The 16,421-nt window shown below is 51.5% G+C and overlaps 1 protein-coding gene and 1 pseudogene across 1 annotated transcript; both read right to left on the bottom strand.

Annotated features, from left to right (window-relative positions):
- Window positions 1-2,869: 2,869 nt before the first annotated feature.
- On the bottom strand, window positions 2,870-4,169 carry LOC133052762 (phosphoethanolamine/phosphocholine phosphatase-like; annotated as a pseudogene).
- Window positions 4,170-11,957: 7,788 nt separating this feature from the next.
- LOC133052424 (uncharacterized protein CXorf49 homolog) lies at window positions 11,958-15,523 on the bottom strand. The gene is made up of 5 exons (XM_061137312.1): window positions 14,258-15,523; window positions 13,476-13,632; window positions 12,875-12,951; window positions 12,562-12,607; window positions 11,958-11,998 (listed from the first exon to the last, which is right to left on the bottom strand). The coding sequence occupies exons 1-5, from the start codon at window positions 15,521-15,523 to the stop codon at window positions 11,958-11,960; spliced, it is 1,587 nt and encodes a 528-aa protein (XP_060993295.1).
- Window positions 15,524-16,421: the final 898 nt, after the last annotated feature.

Genomic DNA, 16,421 nt, shown 5'->3' with positions numbered 1-16,421 from the left:
TTTATTTCCTTTCCAACTTGGATTCTTTTATTTCTTTTTCTCTGATTGCTGTGGTTAGATATTCCGTAACTATATTGAATAAAAGTGGTGAGAGTGGCCATCTTTCTCTTCTTCCTGATCTTAGAAGAAATGCTTTCTTCTTTTTACTATTGAGTATGATGTTATCGGTAGGTTAGTGAAATGTGGCCTTTTTAACGTTCAGATAAGGTCCCTCTATGCCCACTTTCTGGAGAGTTATTATCACAAATGGATGTCGCACTTTTTATAAAGCTTTCTCTGCATCTATTGAGATCTATGGATTTGTGGATATTGAAAAATTCTTGCATCACTTGGATGAATCCCACTTGATCATGCTATGTGGTCCTTTTAATGTCTTGCTGGATTTGGTTTGCTACTGTTTGGTTGAGAATTTTGTGCCTATGTTCATCATTGATACTGCCCTGTAACTTTCTTTTTTGGTGGTATATTTGTCTGCTTGTGGTATCAGGGTGATGGTGGCCTCATAGGATGAGTTTGAGGAGTGTTCTCTCCTCTGCAAGTTTTTGGAATAGTTTCCGAAGGATAGGTATTGACTCTTCACCAAATGCCTGACGGAATTTGCCTCTGAAGTCATCTGGTCCTGGCCTTCTGTTTTCTGGAAAATTTTAAATCAGAGTTTCAATTTCAGTACATATGATGTGTTTCTTTGTATTTTCTATTTCTCTCTGGTTCATACTTGGAAAACTGTACCACTCTATATGCAGATCAGGAAGCAACAGTTAGAACTGGACATGGAATAACAGACTGGTTCCAAATAGCAAAAGGAGTACGTCAAGGCTGTATATTGTCACCCTGCTTATTTAACTTATATGCCGAGTACATCATGTGAAATGCTGGGCTGGAAGAAGCACAAGCTGGAATCAAGATTGCCGTGAGAAATATCAATAACCTCAGATATGCAGATGACACCACCCTTATGGCAGAAAGTGAAGAGGAACTAAAAAGCCTCTTGATGAACGTGAAAGTGGAGAGTGAGAAAGTTGGCTTAAAGCTCAACATTCAGAAAACTAAGATCATGGCCTCAGGTCCCATCACTTCTTGGGAGATAGATGGGGAAACAGTGGAAACAGTGACAGACTATTTTTTGGGGCTCCAAAATCACTGCAGATGGTGATTGCAGCCATGATATTAAAAGACACTTACTCCTTGGAAGGAAAGTTATGACCAACCTCGATAGCATATTGAAAAGCAGAGACATCACTTTGCCAACAAAGGTCCATCTAGTCAAGGCTATGGTTTTTCCAGTGGTCATGTATGGATGTGAGAGTTGGACTGTGAAGAAAGCTGAGCGCCGAAAAATTGATGCTTTTGAACTGTACTGTTGGAGAAGACTCTTGAGAGTCCCTTCGACTGCAAGGAGATCCAACCAGGCCATCCTAAAGGAGATCAGTCCTGGGTGTTCATGGAAAGACTGATGCTGAAGCTGAAGCTCCAGTACTTTGGTCACCTCATGCGAAGAGTTGACTCACTGGAAAAGATCCTGATGCTGGGAGGGATTGGGGGCAGGAGGAGAAGGGGACGGTAGAAAATGAGATGGCATCACCGACTCGATGGACATGAGTTTGAGTCAACTCTGCGAGTTGGTGATGGACAGGGAGGCCTGGCATGCTGTGATTCATGGGGTTGCAAAGAGTCAGACACGACTGCGCGACTGAACTGAACTGAACTGAATAATTGGTCCATTACTTCTAAGTTGTCCATTTCATTGGCAAATATTTGCTTCCTGTATTCTCTTACAATCCTGTGTATTTCTGTGATGTCAGTTGCAACTTACTTCTCCATGTCTAATTTTATTGAATTTAACCCTCTCCCTTTTATTCTTTTTTTTTTTCTGAAGGAAAGAGCGCAAGGACCCCGAGAGCACCCACGTGCCTTCATCTTCCCTCTCCCTGCCGCCAGGACCAGAGGGAAGGGACACGTGCGCGCACGGAGGTGACAGCCACGACAGGCACACGCCACCAGTCCCCCGGCCCTGCTCGCCCCCCCCATTTTTTTTTTGGGGGGGTTTCACTGGCTCTGCTTTTAAAACATCATGGCTTTCTGTTCCATACGGGAGGGGAGGGGTTCATAGGGTCCAGTCGGCGGGACGACTTTGGTTAAGTCCCTGGTTTCTTGCTGCATAGAAGAGGCTGGGGTGCGAGGAGGAGACGTCGTCGCGTTTTCTGAGGTCCCTGGCTGGCCGGACCCGAGCCCTGGACAGTGTGCTACCTCATTCCACCACCAGGAGGCGATTGTTCCCTCTGAGATTTCTTCCTGTGGGGACGCTGACAGCGTGCATGGGGGGGAGGCAGGAGTGTAGTGTAGGGTCACAGAAGGTAAAGCAAGACCTAGGCCTGAGACTGGCGTCGGTGGAGAGCACCACCTCTCCGCGGGGAGTCCGGGGCTGAAGGGGCGGGGGGAGGAATTTCAGGACCTGGGTCCCCCTGACAGAAGTCTAGGGGAAGGAAATCATGTGGCCCAAGGCAACAGTTAATGCAACCCAGTGGGAGATGTTCCTTCTCTACCCTGCCAGGCAACCTCTTCCCCCCAGTTGGGAAGGGGCAAGATTTTTGAAAAATGCTGCTGCCTGCTTGGGTCTGCGCACCACCCTGGTGGGGCCAAACTCTAGAATTCGCTTGCAGTGGAACTGGGGGAGACAGCCAAGCTGGGTTAACTGCATAGACGGGGACAGCTCCGAACTCTCTCCTCCAGCCCCCAAATGGACGAGCTCCGGATTCCCGAAATTCCTGGAGGGACCCACCAAAACGAAAGGGAAAGGGACTAATAAAACTAGGTTTGTCTTTCCCTGTCCCCAGCCTCCTGGCCCCCTTCCCGCTGGGCGCCCCCTGCAGGCCGCGTCCTCAGCACGTCTTCAGCACCTGTTGCAGATGGAGGCGCACTTCGGTGGCATTTTCCCAGGGTACCACGCTGGCGCGGAAGGAGCTGGGCTCAGCCTTCTGTGCCTCCTGGATAAGGCGGTGCATGGGGTAGCCGCGGCGAGGGAAGGCCACATCGCCACCGGCCAGCAGCCCCATGGGACAGAAGTCGTTGGCGCCGTCGCCCACGTAGAAAAGGCGCTCGAAGTGCACGCCGTCGTGGGCCCATTCGCGCAGGTAGTCGCTGAGCACCTTGTGCTTGCACATGTTGGCGGGGCAGCGCGCGCAGCTGTGTGAGTGGAAGGGCTGCAGCGCCAGCAGCCCCCAAGCGTCGGGCCCGGAAGTGTTGCTGAAGATGCGGCGGAACAGGCCTTGGTGGCCGGCGGCGTGCAGCGCTCTCTCCACGCCAAAGGTGTTGGCGTCTGAGATGAGAATAACCTCAAAGCAGGAACCCTGCTTGGCCACAAACTGCAGCATTTCGCCCATGCCGGGCGACAGCGGGATGGACTCGTAGACCACGCGCAGGTCTCGCGGCCGCACGCCCTGGTCACCCAGGTACTGGAAGACGCACTGCATGTACTCGTTGTAGAAGCCCTCGCGGTAGGTGGCACGCAGGCTCTCTGGGAGCTGTTTTCGTCCACGATAGTCTCATCAAAGTCGAAGGTCAGGAGGAAGCGCGGCGAGCCCCGCGCAGCCATCCTGCTGTCCCTAGACAGGCATCGGAGGCCAGCAACTGGAAAACACACGCTCACTGTCAGTACGTCACCCTGAGCACCACCTGTAGGGATTGTTGGCCTCCAGCTGTCGGTCCAGAGCTCCTGACAACCATACAAGGTCCATGTGAGGGTGCCCAGTCAGGTGGCTTTGTTTCCACCACTAACATCCACCTGATCCTATCCCCTCTCCTGAGCCCCAGGAACCACTCAGTAAAAACAGCCCATCAAATAAGCTAAGGACCACAAGGCCCTTGCTAGGCATCCTCTTAACAATCCCTCATGATGCTGGAAAGGTTACAGATATTATTGAAGACCTAGAAAGGGTAACCAACTTGTGCAAACATCACACACTATATATAGCAGAGAGATCTCAAAACCAGATCTCAGAGTCTGAGACCAGTGTTTTTTCCCCTATATGTTCATTGCCCCTTTCTTGTGTATGGTACATCATGGCTTACAAATCAGCTTCACTCATATTCTGTCCTTGCTCAACACAATTCCATGGATCCAGCAGATGAAAAGGACTCAAGAGATTAAATAACTTGCCCAAGGCTACCATGTTTCTATTGGGCAAAGCCTGGTTCACGAACACTTGGTCACAGCCTTGCCTGCCCTCTGTCCTCAAAAGGGAAGAGGCAGATGCCCAGGGCTGGGCATCCACTGCAGCTGAAGGGCTAGGACCCCTGGGTACCACAGGTGATCTAGGACTGTCTCACTCAATGGTGCTTCTAGAGACTGGCAGTCCGCCAAGAGTCAGGTTGATATTTCTGCCAGATTTTGCTATGTGACTTTGGGGACAGGATTTGGCTTCATGGGGGCTTCACCAATGCTGCTTCAAACCTACAACTCCCATTTGCTCCCCTCCACCCTGGGTTTAAATGAGAAACTAGATGCAGCTGGGAGACATCTGGACCACTACTGTGAGCCAGACTAGACAGGGGAAGGAGCAAACGTCTGGCTGGCTGCTGCCCTCTGGTGGTGAGAGTGGGTTGACATTGGGTACCCCTCTGACTTTGTCAAGGTGACTCTCCCTAGACCATCCCAGGACAGCAAGGAAAATCAACAGCTTCTCAAGAAAGAGACTGGGACTTTGCAGGAGCAGGGCACCAGTCAGAGGAAGGGCTCCCCCCATCTTGAGGTACCCCATCTGTCCCCACTCCCTGGCTACACATGGAATGTGGGTTTCAGCCTTTTCCCTAAAAATTTGTAGTCTAGGAATCTAGTTGTGGCCAAAGCTCTGGAAGCTTTCTCCTGAGTGACTGAATCCTCTTGTGGTCACCAAATAGTGTCTCTCAGAGGAAAGGGGGACAGGACCTCTGAGCTTTTCCAGCCGGGTGGGAAGTGGCGGCGGCAGAGGTCTGTCCCGGCTGAGTTTGGAGTGTGAAGAGTAGGGGTACACGGGCTAGCTGAGGTATTTGGGCTCAGGATGGAGCAAGGGGTGCTTACGGGAATTGGAGGGGATGCGGTGTCTTATCCACCCCCGGATTTCTGGGCTTCAGCTCTCACGAGTCCCTCCAGTCCGGAGGGGCCGTGGATGACGTGCGTCTGGGCCGTCCCCTCCACTTGCCCCCCATCCCCCCTCCCTTTTATTCTTGATGGGTCTGGCAAAAGGTCTATCAATTTTGCTTATCCTTTCAAAGAACCAGCTTTTAGTTTTATTCACTTCAGTTCAGTCACTCAGTTGTGTCCGACTATTTGCAACCCCATGGACTGCAGCACGCCAGGCTTCCCTGTCCATCACCAACTCCTGAAGCTTACTCAAGCTCCTGTCCATCGAGTCAGGGATGTTCTCCAATCATCTCATCCTCTGTCGTCCCCTTCTCCTCTCACCTTCAATCTTTCCCAGCATCATGGTCTTTTCCAATGAGTCAGTTCTTCACATCAGGTGGCCAAAGTAGTTTCATTGATCTCATCTGTTGCTTTCTTAATCTCTATTGCTTATATCTCTGCTCTGATCTTTGATTTCTACCCTTCTGCTAACTTTCCATTTTCTTTGTTCCTTTTTCTCTCATTGCTTTAGGTGTAAGGTTAGGTTGTTTATTTGAGGTTTTTCTTGTTTCCTGAGGTAAGATTGTATTGCTACAAAATTCCCTCTTAGAACTGCTTTTGCTGCCTTCCATAGGGTTTGTGTTTTCCCTTTCATTTCCCTATAGGTATATTATGATTTACTCTTTGATTTCTTCACTGACTTTGCCTCCACATGTTTGTTTTTTTCTACAGTTCTGTTTTTTGCTGCAGGTGATTTCTACCTTTTATCATTGTTCAAGAATATGGGTTTGTTGTTGATGTTGAGCCGCACAGTTGTGTCTGACTCTTGGCGACCCCATGGGCTGCAGCTTGCCAGGCCTCCGTGTCCCTCACCATCTCCCGAAGTTTGCCTAAGTTCATGTCCACTGCATCGGTGATGCCATCCAGCCATCCCATCCTCTGATGCCCTCTTCTCCTTCTGCCCTCAGTCTTTCCCACCATCAGGGACTTTTCCAATGAGTCAGCTGTACATATCAGATGACCAAAATAATGGAGTTTCAGCTCAGCATCATGCCTTCCCAATGAGGACTGTTCATTCCACTTAAGATTGACTGGTTTGATTTCCTTGCTGTCCAAGGGACTCGTGGTAGTCTTCTCCAGCACCACACTTTGAAGGCATCGATTCTTTGGGGCTCCGCCTTCTTTACGCTCCAACACTCACAACCATATGTGCCCACTGGGAAGACCATAGCCTTGACTATATGGATCTTTGTCAGCAGAGTAATGTGTCTGATTTTCAACACACTGTCTAGGTTTGTCATAGCTTTCCTGCCAAGAAGCAAACGTCTTCTGATTTCATGGCTGCAGTCACCATCCGCAGTGATTTTAGAGCCCAAGAAGAGGAAAGCTGTCACCATTTTCACCGTCCCCTCCTCTATTTGCCAGGAAGGAACGGGATGGGATGCCATGATCTCCCCCCCCCCCCCACTATTTAGTTTTAAGCCGACTTTTTCCACTCTCCTCCTTCACCTTCATCAAGAGGCTCTTTAGTTCCTCTGCCCTTTCTGCCATTAGATTGGTATCACCTGCATATCTGAGGGTGTTGAGCTTTCTCCTGGCTATCTTGATTCCAGCTTGTAAATCATCCAGCCCAGCATTTCTCATGATATGCTCAACATATAGATTAAACAAACAGGGTGACAGCAGACAGCCCTGTCATACTCCTTTCTCAATCCTGAACCAGTCAGTTGTTCCATACAGTGTGTGTTTCTTCTTGACCCACATACAGGTTTCTCAGGAGACAGGTAAGATGGTCTGGTATTCCCATCTCTCTAAGAGCTTTCCACAGCTTATCATGATCCACACAGACAAAGTCCTTGGCGTAGTTGATCAAACAGAGGTAGATGTTTTCCTGGAATTCCCTTGGTTTCTCTATGATCCAGCAAATGTTGGCAATTTGATCTCTGGTTTCTCTTCCTTTTCTAAACCCAACTTGGACATCTGGATGTTCTTGGTTCGCATAATGCTGAAGCCTAGCATGCAAGATTTTAAGCATTTCCTTACTAGCATGGCAGACGAGTGCAATTGTCTGATGGTTAGCACATTCTTTGGTACTACTCTTTTTGGGAATTGGGATGTGGATTGACTTTTTCCAGTCCTGTGGCCACTGCTAGGTCTTCCAGGTTTGCTGACATAGTGAATGCAACACTTAGATGGCATCATCCTTTAGGGTTTTGAGAAGTTCTACTGGAATGCTGTCACATCCACTAGCTTTATTAAGAGCAGTGCTTCCTAAGGCCTGCTTGACTTTACTCTCCAGAATAGGTTGCTCTGGGTGGTGACCACACCATCGCAGTAATCCAGTACATTAAGATCTTTTTTGTACAGTTCTTCTGAATATTCTTTCCATATCTTCTTGATCTCTTCAGCATTCACTAGTTCTCTTCCGTTTCTGTCCTTTATTGTGCCCAACTTTGGGAAAAAAATGTTCCCTTGATATCTCCAATTATCTTGAGGAGATCTCTAGTAATTTCCTCTTCTGTTTTTTCTTCTAGTTTTATACACTATTCATTGAAGAAGGCTTTCTTGTCTCTCCAAGTTGTTCTTTCGAAATGTCTGTTTAGTTTGATATACCTGTCCCTTTCTCCCTTGATCTTTGCTTCTCTTCTTTCTTTAGCTATTTGTAAGGCCTCCTACCACTTTGCCCTCTTGCTTTTCTATTTGAATGGTTTTGTTCACAGCCTCCTGTACAGTATTACAGACCTCAGTCCATCATTCTTCAGACACACTGTTTACAAGTTCTAATCCCTTGAATCCATTTGTCGCCTCTGCTGCATTATCATAGTGGATTTGCCTTAGGTCATACCTGACTGGTCTAGAAGTTTTCACCACATTTTTAGGTTAGCCTGAATTTTGCTATGTGAATCTGATGATCGGAGCCACAGTCAACTCCAGGTCTTGTTTTTTTCTGACTATATACAGATTCTCCATCTTGAGCTACAAAGACTGTAATCAATTTGATTTTGGTATTGACCATTTAGTGATGACCATGCGCAAAACTGTCTCTTGTGCTCTTGAAAAAGGATATTAGTATAACAATAATATGGAATTATTGAGATACAATTTACTTACAAGGTCTCTGGCCGCTGTAAGCACATACTCTTATGGTACCACCACCACAATTGAAATAAAAACCATTTTCATCACCTGCAAAATTGCTTCTGGTTTCTTGTCATTTAACCCCTTTGTCAATCCCCAGACACAGGCAACACCCCATCTGTTTTCTCTATATATAGTTTGGACTCCTCAAGAATGTCAAGTAAATGGAATAGGAAGTAGGTAGACTTATCCATGAGGATTCTGTGAGGGAAAAGGATATATAGGTGACTCCTGGATGTGCAATGTACATGTCACCTGAGTATAGTGACATGGGTTGATTGTTACCTACCTATTCGTCAGATTGAAGGCTTATGCTGTCTATAATGTGTATATGTGTTGTCTGTTTAACTCACATTTAATTCAATGCAATTTCTCTTCTATGTTTGGAAAGGTTGTTTTATGAATGAGAAAGGGTAAATCTTTTGAAAGAAAGTGAATCTTCTTTGTAAAAGTCCTGCATCTGCATCTGAGCAGTACTTACCAGGAAGTCAACATTGCACAAGCACAGGTACAACAAGTACACTGTAGTCACTCAAACGCTGCTCCCTGGGTCACACAGGGACAGTCCACCTGGCAACCCTGGCAGGCCCAGAGTGCCTGGCCGGACCTGCCCATTGGAGGTGAGAGTGTCCCCACTTTAAGTCAGCTGAGTAGCAGCCTTTATTGCATCTGCAAGCTTAACCAACTGCTATCATGCAAAGGAACATATAAGCCAAATGCAGGGATTAGGACTTGGACATTTGGGGGCATGATTACTGTGACCACCGCAGCCAGTGCTGTCTTCAAGGCTCACCTACTGTAAATTCTTTGTTTGTGCCAGTCTCCCTCAATAGTCCAGAGAAAGAGGTAGACCTGGGCTGATGGTGGTAGGGTGGGGGTGTGATAGGGAGGGAGCATCTTCCCTGGAGTTGGACAGGCAGCAGAACCATGCAGGATGGGGCCTAGGGCTCTCCAAAGCTGAAGGGGAAAGGCAACAGGGGTGCACTGAATGAGGCCGGGCTTCTGCATTCCTCCTACCCCCTGGGGCCCAGATGGATTTCATTAACCTGTGCCTCAGGCCCTGCCACAGATTTCCCACTGGAAGTGGAAGGCTTGGGGCTGAGCCAAGGCCTGTGATGTCTATGTTTCCAGCAACATTATAGTGAGGTAGTTGGTCTGAACTGTGTGCTCAGAGGAGGGAAGGGGGCCTGGTAAAAAGTGAATGAGGGGTTGTGTTCATGCCCTTGCACCTCCACTTCCCTGAGCTTCTCCACTTCCTCACCCTGGTGACCACAGTCCCGGGCCCCTCTCTGCCCAAGGTTGGGGCTGATGCTGGTGCTGGACTCCCCGGGCACAACTTACCTACATGTCTCAGTGGTAGAGACCTCAGCTGGGTGGTCTCTGCCAAATTTACTCACTCGGACAATAGCTAGAAGTGCTACACCACCAGGCAATAACCACTGGATCAGCTCTAAACTAAGTGATCAAGCCCAACTGCTCCAGGGAGGAGTCTGAGAGTGGAAGGAGTAAGTCCCACCCATGTTCTTTTCTGACCCTCAGGTGTCTACTATTCCAACCCACACGTAGACTGTCCACCTGACCTCATTCCAAGAGGCCTGGAAGGGAATCAACGTGAGAATATGGGTGCAGTGCTCCCCATTGTGCAGATGGAGTCACTTCTAAATTCGCTTCTTCATGGCACCCTTCTTGTGCCTGCCTCGGTTAATTCATGTTGGGTGGTCTCCTATTTCTAAGATGAGCAGCAGTATCCCTGGTGCTCTCCAGAGCCACCCTTCCCATTTTCATTCATCCACACCCTCAGCCGTTGGCAGATATCATAGAATGCCAAGGTAGGATCCAGAGCCTCCTCCAGCGACTCCAACTCTGTGAGAGTCCCAACACCCTGTCCTGAGGTGTGGTGACTCCTGCATCATCCCTGTCCTACATTTTGGGAACATGACAACACCCCTTGAATATTGGGGATCCGACTCTGGCTTCTTGCTCACTCAATGCCTTACGGAATCTGGACCAGTCTCTACTTTCTTTTCTCCCCGAATCACATCCTTATACCTCAAGGGCATTATCCTTGCTGACTTTTATTCACACAGAGAGATGTCCAGGCACCAACTCTGTGCTACCTACCCTCACACCCCCTTTTGTGTAATAAAACCTTGGTCTGTCAGGAATGGCATCAGGCATAACTTACCCTCAGTTCACTCCAACACAGATCTGTCTCTCTGAGTCTCAGGCTGGCACAGTCCTGGAGTGCTGGCTGAGGGAAACGAAGTGCTCCCCAAATTCCAGCGAGGGGGAAATTGAACACAGTGTTCAGACTCATTGTCATGTTCCCTAAAGAAGTAGTCTGGGATACTGAGCTGGGATACTCCGGGAAATATCATTTGTTGGAAGATCTGTGTCATGGGTCTGGTGGAACAGTATTTGACAGGGACCCTGCAAGAACAGAGACTTACTAACCACACTTGCGATAGAGCATGATGGGCCCATTTCCACTCAAGGGTATAGAGAGGCTCAGGCTGGAGGCGAGGGTGGTCAGCTGGCTAGGGCAGGGAGGATGTGAAAACACAGAAGACCACCATCCATCTCTAGCTGCCAGGGTGCAGTCTGAGCCAGGTTGGCACCAAACAGATGCATCTCCTGACCTCCAGCCCAGAGACTAGCCTGTCTCCTGTGTTCCCTGTAGCTTCCCTCCTGCTCCCCAGGTCACTGGGTCCAGGCTTCATGCCAAAGTCCTTCATTGAATCCAAAGAAGGAGAAGTGAAACTATTGGTGCCTCAGTCTCAGGGGTGAGGGCTAAAGAGGAGAGGAGGACTGTGTGCAGGTTCCAGAGTGCAAGGTGGGCGTGGGGCGGGGGTGGGGGTGGTACCAGCAGTAGGGACTCCAATGAGAGGGCAGAGCCTGGGAAGGGAGAGATGAGGGCACCTGTGCCTGTTTTCACCTGCTGAACTACACGTGCACGCAAGGTCACCAATGGCAATTCAGGGGAGGGATCGAGGGTACTCCAGTGGAAAAGAGAGTGGTCAGGGTAATTAGGACATGAATCCAGTGCGGCAAGCAGGATGGGATGGAGCTCTGTGAGTCATGAGTTCCTTCCAATGGGGAGGCAGAATGTCAACGATGGATGGGAACCGGCAAATCCCAGAGGAGCGAGTTTAAAGAACTAGAAGAAGCCTTTAAGGGAATGGGAGGATGGGTCAATGTGGCCAGACAAGGCCCTCAGTGAACCCAGACCAGGGGCACTCCGTTTCCCTGCTGGTCTGGATGGTAGCAGAGACTGACCCGGATGGTAGCAGAGGCTGACCCGGATGGTAGCAGGGGCTGACCCGGAATCCCCACCGCAGGATGCCAGAAGTACTGCTCTGCAACAGGCCCTGATATGGAGTGGCTCCCCACCAGGACTTGCCCCCCTCCCCCTCCCCCTACTTACCAGAGACAGGGTAGAGCACAGAATATGAGAAGACCTTTAATCAAAAACTGCTGTGAAACTGGGGCAGAGAGGGGGCAAAACAAGGGCAGAGGATGCCCTGGTGGAGGCAGAACAAGAGGCAACAAGCTTAGCCGCAGCTTGCCGGCCCCGGAGGTAACAGCTGCTCCTCTTGCAGGAAGATACTGGGCTCAACCTGTAAAACAGCAGAGTCAGGGAAGAGCCTCAAGCCAGGGCAGCCCACAGCCCTGCTCAACAGCCAATGTTGTGGAAAGGGGTATGCAGTGTGTAACACTCACTTCAAACGATCTGGAACTTGTCAGCCAGGTACCGCATGGAGGCTGCAACAGGGAAAGGCATGAACAGGTGGTCCAGAAAGACAGACATAGAAGACTGTCCCCCTGTCTCCGTGGGGAACCACCTAGCCTTGCAACCTGAAACCCACCTACCCCCAGCCCCGATGCAAAGAGCTCTGGGCCTGATCACTCCCCACTACCGGAATTAAATGTGGAGCCATTTCCTAAAAGGAAACATAATGTGCCAGCAGCTCTCAAGCTCGGGGCCATGCCCAAACCATTCAAAAATTGTCTCGCAAACAATCCAACAAGACCCTTAGGGGCCACACCAGATCAACAAGGCATCTCTACAAGTCCTATCAGAAGGAGCTCTCTAGGACTCGTCTGGCTGGCAGAGTATGCACACTGTCCACACAGTACTTTGCTACTTGTCCACACGCCCAGCTGGACATGCACCGCACGTTCCAGGGACAGGCTTGATAGGTTCTCCTCCCCACAGGAATGCTGATCGCTACAAGGCCCCCGGCACCTTCAGCCCACCTCACTCCAAGGGCCCACCCCACTTCTGCACTAAGAACCCGCTGCTCTCTGTCCCTGGTTCCTCATACCAAGTTGCTCCTTAAGGTCGTCTATTTCTCTCTGTAGCACCAGACACTAGGCCAGCAGACAAAGGAGGAACAGAAATGGTTAGTATACACCCGCCTCCCCTCTCCTCCTCCTCTCCTCTTCCCCGGGTCCTCATCCCAAACCAGGTGTCTAGACGGGTAAGAGAAAGACATTCCTCAGTGGAATGGAGGTGGGCTCCCTCCCTGGGGTGCGGGATGGGGCTGGGGGGGCGGCCCACACAAGTCAGTTGCACTTGGACTCAGATCCCACCATGGTGTTTGGGTGTGCATTCATAGGAGCCAGAAGAAACATTACCCGAGGACAGCCCTGCCTTCTGCGTGGCTGCTGCTGCCTTTTCAGTCTTGGGCCATGGTCAGTTGGTTCCTGGTCACCTGACAGGGAAAGGACACACAATCCAGCTTCCCAGGTTCCCAGTGAGGTGGAAACCGCCAAGCAGGCTCTAACGTGAGGTGAGGCAGTACCAGCCTCTGCTAGCATCACGTCTCCCCTGCTCTGCCTGGGAGGCAGTGCCAACCTTCTCTCTGGGCCTGCCCCTCTATTCCTTAGGGCAGCCATTTCACCATGATGGAGGCTCTGCATTCGAGCCTCCCAGAGCGGCAGCCACAACCAGCAGCTGGGAGAGCAATGTGGGCGAACAGCAGTTCACAGAAAAGGCTATTAGCCTGCAGGTCTACGCCCAGAGTAGCTGTAGGGGCACTGCCACCAATCACCCCTGCTAAACAAATTCCACACAGAAGGTGATGGGGCCAGGTCGAGCCCTGGTGACACCCTGTTTCTCATGGGAGAAGTGGCCTGAGAGCAAGGCTGAGCCCCCAGAAGAGAGAGTGAGTCAGATACAGAGGTTTCTGCCCTCATCCCTGGCCTCCTCCCCCATATCAAAACCCAGGACACTCACCTGAGGGGCCAGGCCCTCTGGGCATGACTTCTCCCTTGTTCATGGCCACGGGCTCTGAGTTTCTTGAATCCTGTGTGCCTCTGATGTTGAGGTTGGCCCTGCCAGGTTCTCCATGAGGGACCGTTGGAGAAGATGGCCATGGCCTGTCAGTGGTAAGCTAAAAACAAGATTTCTCACTGATCTAGAGTAAGGATGTGTGTGTGTGTGTGCGTGTGTGTACCAGTGCATTTATATGTCTGTGTTTGTGAGAGCTCATGTGATTCAAGACAGAGCTGAGGCAGGGAATTGGAAAGAGTATTGAAAGGCTGATCTCTTTAGCACATTCTCTGTCAGTCAGCCCCAGGCCTGTAGGCAGAACTGAGCTGGGGACAACATGTGGCACTGAGAAAGCCTGAGGCCCCTGCAAGGCGGTTTGGGGAAGAGCTAGGAAGTAGGATTCAGGAAAGTGATGCATCTAAACACCGAAGCTCTGTGACGCTTTTAAGGGGTCCCCTCAAATCAATTCAGCTACCAGCTCTCCCTTCCACTCCAGCCCCAGCCTCGTGGAGGAGGCTGGAAATAGGACAAAGGTGGAGAACCGAGCTCGGCACACCCAAAATGCTACCTTAACTTTTGTCCCTAGTGAAAGGATCCCAATCTGGCATCCTAATGACCCAGTGACTGAGGGTCACCCAATGATGACCCCTGAGGGATGGAGAGAAGGAGCACCGGGTGAAGATCTGTGTCTTGGGCAGGGTGGGAGGGGGAAGAGTGGGGAGAGAGGAGGGGTCTGGCCTACTCACTTGGCCCTTTGGGAATGGGTCTCTATTTGGGTCGTTGTCTTCTCCTGACACCGCCATTGCTGCTACCGACTCCCGGGCCCGCCTAGCCACGGGTTTCTTCCCAGAGCCGGTGTGCTCGGACTCTTCAGCTCCCCAAGGGACCAAGGCATACTTCTTGGACCTCCCGAGTAGTGGGATGCCAGAGATTGGGGGAAAGGTGGCCGGTTCCAGGGGAGTGGCCGAGATTCTCTGCCCCCAGGAAGGGAAGTTTCTCTCCATGGCAGGTTTGGAGATGCCCTCAAGGGATTTCTTCTCCTGGACCCCCTTCCTCCTAGGAGTGGGCCGCTGCCTGCTGCCTGTACAGGCAGCTGCAGTAGCTGATACTACTGCCACTCCCGGGTAGCTGGGCAGGCTGCCCCCCTCCCCCCAAAGCACACTCTGCATTTTCTTAGGGGGAGAGATGTCCTCCTGCTCTGTGTCGCTCTGCCTGCCCTGCCTGCCCTCAACCGAAATTAATCCTCGTGGAGCCGAGGACTGGCAAGTGCCTGGCACGTTAAGGAGATTCTCCCTGCCTTGGACACACAAGTGTCTGGGTGGGTTCCCAGGATCCTCAGGGCTGTTGAGCTTGGCCTGGCCTCCGTCTTTGGGATAAATGCTCACCCTCATCCACTCTATCTCACTGAACTCATCAGAGGACTTGGGGTCGGACAGCAGCCCAGCTTGGCTTTCTGAGGGGGCCCACTGGCGATCCACAGCCACGTTCAACCTACTTCTAGTGCCTCTCTTAGGGTTCCCGCAGACGTGGAGAGGGCCGGCCTCAGCCTGTGCCGCTTCCCCACACCTCTGGGTGGCACTGCCTCGACTGCGGGGACGGGCCTCGAGGTCCCGCAAGGCAGACACTTTGCCGACCGCGTAGCTCTCCGGGGACAGGTAACCGCGGGTGCCCAGCACATTCAGGTCGGCCAGCTGCTGCAGGATGGCCGCCACTGACTCGTCAGCTAGCTGCAGAGCGTCCCCCTGATCTTCGGCCGGGGACCCAGGCCGGCCTTCGCAGCCCCACAGCCCTGGCCCTCCCGCTTCCAGCAGCTCCCGCTCTGACTCGAAGCCCTCAGGGTCTGGGAAGCCATCCCCGCCCTCACCCTCACAGCTTCGCAGTGCCCCAGCCTCGGGGCTAAGGCTGGGTCCCTGCGGGCCATCGGAGCCGGCCTCAAGGCCACTGGTCTGCTCCCCACACTCTGAGCTGAAACCCGCTCCCGAAACAGACACCTCATCATCTGGGGAGCTCATGTCGCGATCTGGGTGGCCGCCGGACCCGGGGCGGCGACGATTTATCAACCGGGTCACGGTGGCGGCGGCGGTTATGGTCACTGCAGGTGAGGCGAGCGTGGACTGGAGCTCGCCGTCAAGCACCAGCAGCACCACACACAGGAGATGGCCGCAAATAACGCGAGACTTTCAGTGTGCCAGAGCTGCTGCCTCCTCATTGGTCCGGTTCCTGCCAATCAGCACGTGCCTTGTTTGGCTGTCCCCTCGAGGTGTAACCAATGGGGTCGGCAGCCTCCTCTGGCTTGCTGCCAAGCCCAAGGACCATCCCGGCAGTTTGGAGTTGGTGGGTGAAGGTGAAGCTGCGAGTATACGTCTGTCAAGCTTCTCTTCCCACCTCCTCCTGTCCCACCTCTGCTTTCTGGTTAGAGTCACAGCCCTGAGCCCCGACTGTGTACAAAATGGGTGGAATGGGAGGCAGGAGGGTGCTGAGGGCGCTGGTCTCCTGGGAGCTGAGGATGAAACGTCAGGATGGAGGCGCTGGGCGCCTAGCACGTGCTGAAATCATTTGCCAGCCTCCCTTTCACCACAAGTCTTATGACCCAATGGGAGAGTGGGCAGAGGAATCCCGCACTCAGTGGTTAGTGGTCGGCGTACTTCTCCCTAAGTGGCCAGAGGACAAAGGGGTTGTAGTTTTGTTCTGTAACATCTGTGCCTCAACTGCTCCATCAAATGTTCTTGGCAGGCAGATTTGGGGGACAGACTGGGGTTGACCTTGCTCCCTCAGCTCTTTCTCCGATCTGAGGCAATTGAAAGAAGAGAGAATCTTAGGGTCCAGTTACAGTCGCACAGGTGGTCATGACTGCTGATTCTTGAGATGTAAACTAAAACAACTAATCACGTTTCACACACGAGGAAGACA

The sequence above is a fragment of the Dama dama genome, chromosome X (assembly GCF_033118175.1).
Source record: "Dama dama isolate Ldn47 chromosome X, ASM3311817v1, whole genome shotgun sequence".
Classification (NCBI taxonomy): domain Eukaryota; kingdom Metazoa; phylum Chordata; class Mammalia; order Artiodactyla; family Cervidae; genus Dama; species Dama dama.
Note: the sequence above shows the minus strand (reverse complement) of the source record. Positions and strands in the feature narration are given on the sequence as shown.